This window comes from Anoplophora glabripennis, unplaced genomic scaffold (assembly GCF_000390285.2).
Source record: "Anoplophora glabripennis isolate ALB-LARVAE unplaced genomic scaffold, Agla_2.0 scaffold215, whole genome shotgun sequence".
Taxonomy (NCBI): domain Eukaryota; kingdom Metazoa; phylum Arthropoda; class Insecta; order Coleoptera; family Cerambycidae; genus Anoplophora; species Anoplophora glabripennis.
In genome coordinates this window covers 603086-609515 of record NW_019416309.1, presented here as the reverse complement: position 1 = coordinate 609515, position 6430 = coordinate 603086, and the positions used below count along the sequence as shown (strand labels likewise).

The window sequence follows — 6430 nt, the reverse complement described above, 5'->3', positions numbered from 1 at the left end:
ATAGTTGTTCATTACCCCTCCCCATGCTAACATGCCATATATAAGATGGGGTTGTACTAAAGCAAAATATAAAAGTTTCATTTGTTTAACATCTAATATATCTCGGAAAAATTTAAATTTGCTTAAAAGACATCGCAATTTTTTAACAACGTAGTCAATATGATGATTCCATTTTAAATGTGAATCAATAAATATACCTAGATATTTTATTTTATTTGTTATATTTATATTTACTATTTTTTCAGCTATATTGATCAATTATAATTTGTTGTTTTCGATTTAATAAATAACTCGACATTTTCAACTGAAAAAAGTTTGGAACAAAAAGAAAGAATACAAATAAAAACAAATAAGTGAGTGTAGTTCTGTTATCTGTATGTCTACTGACCAGAAAAAAAGCACATAATTGAATTTAATATTTTTCATGGTATTTATTTAAGTTTAATTTACATATTTGTATAACAAACAAGTATAATGTTCATACTTGTTTATATAGAACAATATATATAAAACAATAAGTAAAAATAAATAAACAAATAACACTTTTCTTTTCTTTTCTTAACTGTTTCCTGTTTATAAAGTTTCCCTTAGTCCCTACTTCTTTATATGTCATACTTCTTATGAAGATGTTAGCAAAAGTCACTAAAATGGGACGTTTCAGCGACCCAACTGCATTATTAACATAAAAATCGCAATTAATACTTTCCTCCCCGGAATCCTAAACGGGCGGTGACGGATTAGTTTTCCTGGGAGCGGGGTTGTTCACCTACATGTTTGAAAAGCGGTTACCAGAGCGACCAAATTGATCAAATACAAGATAAGTTTTCCCGCATGGCCGGCGGTTTTCTTTTCACTGTGTCTGCGGCGGCGGCGGAAGGCTCGCCAATGAGGTAATTCCAGTGTAAAATTAGTTTATTAATTATTTTTTTAACGGGTTGTTCGTCGAGGCAACAGGTAAGGGGATGTTTGTGTCACCGTTAGATTGCTTTCCCGTCACACACGACTGTGCACCGGTCCTTATAGTTTTTGTGTAGATGTCATCAATGGTATGCGACAGTATGCGAGTAGATTGCTATTATTAACAGTTTCACTCTCAAATGTAGAACCGTATTCGAAGGTCATTAACAGGTAGAGGTTTTGAATGGTAATTTAGCTTTAGCAAAGCGCAAAATAACAGAATATCCAAATTGGCTAAAACATAGCAGCAATATCACTTTTTCTCAAATTTCCAGGGCATATTTGTTAAAAAAAATCAAAATTACTTTTAAAGAAGCGTATCTAACACCTGTATGTTAGATGTAAAATAACGTCCCTTTATTGGTCTAACAAAAAAATGCTGATACAATTACTCAAAAACAGGCACGAAATATCGTACATGAGTTGCAATTTTAAGAAAGTTGTCGTTTCCAAAAAATGCGCAGTCTGAAGACCCATTTTATAAGAAATACTTTTTCTCAGTCTATTTAATATATTTGGCGTTCAATTGTTTTTTATCTACCGCGTTAATGGCCTGTGCATCTACAAATTGCGAATTAATTGACTGTTTGCTTTTAATTTTCTAGAGTATGTGCTAATAATTTTTTTTAGCAATAAAAAAATTATTATTATTTGTTACCAGCATACGTTTGCACTGGTTAGATAGAGCAAAATGCAGGCCATTTCAAAATACCACTTTCATTATGTAATAGGTAAAGACTGCAATCTAAAATACTTTACATTTCTATTTGTTCTGATATGTCACATTTTCACTGGGAAATCGAGAGAAACGTACCTAACAGTCGTAGTGAAACTATTTGAAAAATATTGTTTTCCCATAGTAACTAAGAACGTTCAAGTGAAAGACGTCACGATTGGTCTGAAATATTTTTTTCAGGAAACACCTCCATCCACATAAATAGTAATAGATGACATTCATTTTTCACTTTTATTGATTTATCGACAAAGGTTTTAGAGAAAGAACAGCTGCAATTCTATAATTCAGTTCTCGACATTTCTGCTACTAGAAATCATTTTTAAAGTGATTGCAGGAAAAAACTAATTTACTACCTAAATTCATTTACAATTGTGTATCCATATTCATTTAATTAATGTAATAACACGTACTTTATTGGAAAAAATATAAAATTCTGTATTCACAGTCAGATATTATTTTTATTCTTTATTACAAGAAATATTACTTTTAATTATCCTGGCTGTCACTTACTAAAATGTTTTTTTAACGTAGGTACTGTATCAAATAAATTAATATATTAAGGCATTTGATACACCAACTATAGCCGTTGAAACAGAACATTGTGTTTTAATATAATCTAGATCTTTTTGTTTTAATTTAACCGAAATTTATTTGCCAAAGTGAAGGAAACAAAATTACTGGTCATGTGGCTCGTAATTATTTACAAAAGGATCTGGAGGATGTCTGAATATAGAATAGACTCAAATAAATACATAGGTACCTATGTATTAAATGTATTTTTTAACGTATTTAGATCATTTTTGAATAAGGCCATACATTTTCTTACATATAAACACCCTGTATAAAAATGTATAAATTAATTTTATAACCATCATTTGGGTCAAGGCTTCAAAGTTACTATGAAGGTCACACATACCGGTATATATTTATATGGTTCGCATATGTGACTCTGAAAGTGTATACGATTGTGCAGTAGCAAATTTGTCGTAGTATAAATATTAATTAGATTTGTAACCTTAATTTCCTTTCATTCAATAGAACCCATTGGCAACAAAGTAAGCCGAGTCCTTGAACTCTGTAAATGGTACCTTCATCAAGTGTTATTAATTACCCAGCGTGGTAAAACAGAATAAATAGTGATTACAAATCAGCTAGAATAGAAAATTGTGATAAATGAGACTAACATTTCTTACACAATTACCTTTAACAGCATAAATTAACTGTGTAGGTACATTTTTATATTATTTCAGAGTACCTATCTCAGACATTCAATACTCAAATCAAATAAATACCTATTTAAATCCGAATTTGTTTTCGATATTAATTTTTATGTTTTGGGCGACTTAGTATATGTCTCTTTTGCGAGATAAGTTAGAAATGAAGTAAAAACCGTTTTTTTTTACTTTTCGACATAAAATAATTAACTGATGACTTTAGTGGATCCCATGGTTATCGAGCTGTAAAGCGAACATATACAGGGTGTCCCAAACAGACCTGAACCCTCCAGATTCCTTTTCAGAATTTAGTTCCATCAAAAAAAGTTTAGAATAAAAATTGTAGGATATAAAGAAATATGCTGGTGCATATTTGATACTGACCTTAAAGTCGAAGGTCAAACTAAGGTCAACGGAAAATATTAAACGAAAAACCCTATTTTTGATGTATTAAGTACAGTCGCTTTCTACATGGATAAGGTGTATTTTAATTATTTAGAAGCTCCGTTTTGTGTCAACGGAATTTACCAGTAGGTAACTGAAAAACGTTCACTAACAAAAAATTCGTGTCGATATATAAAAGAAATTAGAGTATTAATTAATACTCACTGTATTGATCTTGGTCACCTTTGTGGCATAGACAAAATTGAACTTGGAACGATTAAGAATAAACATCTATTGGCACGGAACAACATTAGATTTCACTCCACATACATTAACAAAATTATTAATAACTAATATTTCTCGTAATAAAATTTTAGCTTACAGTTATTGTAGTAATGGTAATAAATTGTTAAGCAGATGTGCGAAATTAAATTCAATGTCCACTTTTAACCGCTCTATGTCACTAGTAGAGCGGAAGAAACTACAGTGGGCCAAAGAAAGAGGTAACGCTCAAATAGATACATCTCTATTTAATCTTACGTAAAACTATTTTAGAAGAACTAGCCTCGTTATGTGGTCCTTGGGGTCCGCCAGACCAAGATAATCAAAAACCGTTTGGAAGGTAATAAAATACAACTAGTTAAACTTAGAAAACTGTGCCTTATGAAGTACAGACAGTTGAAGTTCAATGTTAATTTATTATTATTTATCGAATCAATTTTTCCAATAGCATTGAACTTAAAACCCAGTAACTGTTCTGTCACGGTTTTCTTGTTGGTAATACCTTGAAGAGTAAACAAATTTTTCAGAACCAGATATGAACCAAAAATTTCAATGGTCAATAACGCCAGTCTAAAACGGGAATATAAAGAAAACACGAGAAGGGGCAGTTTGCCGCCGCTTTACAAAAATCAGTACAATTCGTACGATAGATACGAAAGAGAAAAAGAACTTGGTGGTGAGACTTCCGGTTATGGGAGCGACAATCCCAATCAAACTCCAGACTGTGTTCCGTCAAACTGGCACCAATCCGGTTATGAATCTTCTTCCAGCAGAGACGACCGGCCCAAATGGGGAGACAAAGGCGTTGGAGTGGGGAAATTCTGGCAGCCCAAAGAGGAGCACTTTGAAAAGAACCACAACGAACCACCCAACTGGGTCAAAAGAGGGCTGGAGGACGGTGAAATTGTCGTCTCCAACACATCGCCAGCGGAATCACCAGAACAGCGGTATGAAGAACACGAAAGGCCATGCACAGGATCTACTCTTTCCCATCATCGGTAAGATACAATATACGATTTAAGAAAAATGTATTTGTAGTATGATAAAGTAATATCTTATTTCAGGAATACATATATCAGAGGCCAAAATATTCCAATAGACTCGGTTGAACTGGCAGACAGAGAGAGAAGAAGACAAGTCGCCATGGCTCATCAAGAAGCAATACGTCAGCAGTTGGAAGAAAGAGAAAGAAAACGTCGGGAGGAACGCGAGAAGAGAATAAAAGAAGAACGTGAGGAGGAACTGAGGATCGAGAGGGACCAGGAGATAGAACGGCAAAGGAAAGAAAACGAACTTCGGCTAATCAGAGAAAAACAAGAAAGGGAAAGAAAGAGGAAGGAAGCTATCCAAGAAGCGATAGCATTGGCTCAGAAAACCGCCGAGGAGGAAAGATCTAAAAAATTGAATAAGCAAATTTGCAAAAATAGAAACATTATGGAAAACATTACAGACAAAGATAAAATGTCAACAGTCGAGGAAACTGCTCCCAACAGAAATATCGATGTAAATGACAATCTCAAAGAAGATGAAAAGAAAAACAATAACTGTGATCAGCTAAACAACACTCGAAATATTACTCCCAAAAATGAGATATTGAGCAATGAAATTAACAATAATTTAGAAATTAGAGGAAAAACTTTGGAATCCCCTAGATCCTCTAAAGAACTTATAATTGACAATAAGTTGCCTATCCCCACACAAAGGGAGACTGACGATGTGCCATCCAACAACAGTAACAGTAATATTTTGTATAATACCATTCCATCCGCCCAGCTGTACACCCCAAGAGCTGAAAACTTAGCATTAGTTATTCCCGCACCATTAGATGCTTTACAGAATGTGCAGTATGCACTATTAGTACCTGCTACCCCGCAAACATTACCCATAACAGTGCCTATAACTACTGTACCTCAAATAGATCGAGGTTGTAACACCTCAAGAACAGAAAACAGGATCCTAACTCCAACACAGTACAGAAACAGGAACAGAAGAGTGTGCGACAGTGCTACACAAACGGAAGATTTCGACTTCGGTAGATTTGAGGCTGTCGATAATAAAGAAAAATACATAAGAGAAAAACTCACCAACATCGAGTTGATGTATGACAATAGAAGAAAAGGCAGAAGAAGCAGGAGCGAAAGTTTGGAGGAAAGACCGAAGTGGGGTGCTAACAGACCTCCTACTAGATATTTAAAACAAAGCGAGAAAGATCCTTTGTACCAAAGACGAAAACTACGGCAAAAGATGAGAGGCAGTAAAATATATGACGATAAAAATTCTAGCGACGAAAGTCAAACAGCTACCACACCAAGACCGTACAGGAAGAAAAGTTACATGGGGGAAAGAAATTCAAGGCCACTTTGGAGAAAGAAAGATCAGTTATTTACAAGAAATATCCGCATGTACCAAACGGAAATCGTTCCACTTGAATCCGACAAAGACCAGATTTATTATAAGAGACACGAGTGTTGCTGTGTATGCAGATGTGACAGGCGTAACAGTTCAGGAGATAATATCAAAGTAGACATACTGAGAATCGAACAAATATCTCCTAGGGAAAATTTACAGTATAAGCCAGAACTCTTAGAGAGTTCCGAAAGGCTACCTAATTGTAATGCAGACGGCAGCAACGACGATATCTTGGATAAACTGTCTTCTTTGCACACTGGTTTGTTACAAAAGCAAGAACAGTGGGAAAACTGCCCGGTTACTCCAAATTTGTCACCACCTAATAAGAATTAAATCACACTTATATAGCTGCGGTATTTTATAAGTACCTCGTACGAGACAATATACAATGTACATTTTTTTAATACATTTTTTTATTCTTTATTGACATTTCTTATGTTATTTTGTG

At 34.1% G+C, this 6430-nt stretch overlaps 1 protein-coding gene across 1 annotated transcript; it reads left to right on the top strand.

Annotated features, from left to right (window-relative positions):
* Positions 1–3727: 3727 nt before the first annotated feature.
* LOC108912189 (trichohyalin-like) lies at positions 3728–6329 on the top strand. The gene is given in 4 exon segments (XM_023454017.1): positions 3728–3794; positions 3847–3913; positions 4101–5216; positions 5292–6329. Coding segments are annotated over 4 exon segments (2274 nt in total). The 3' UTR covers positions 6316–6329.
* Positions 6330–6430: the final 101 nt, after the last annotated feature.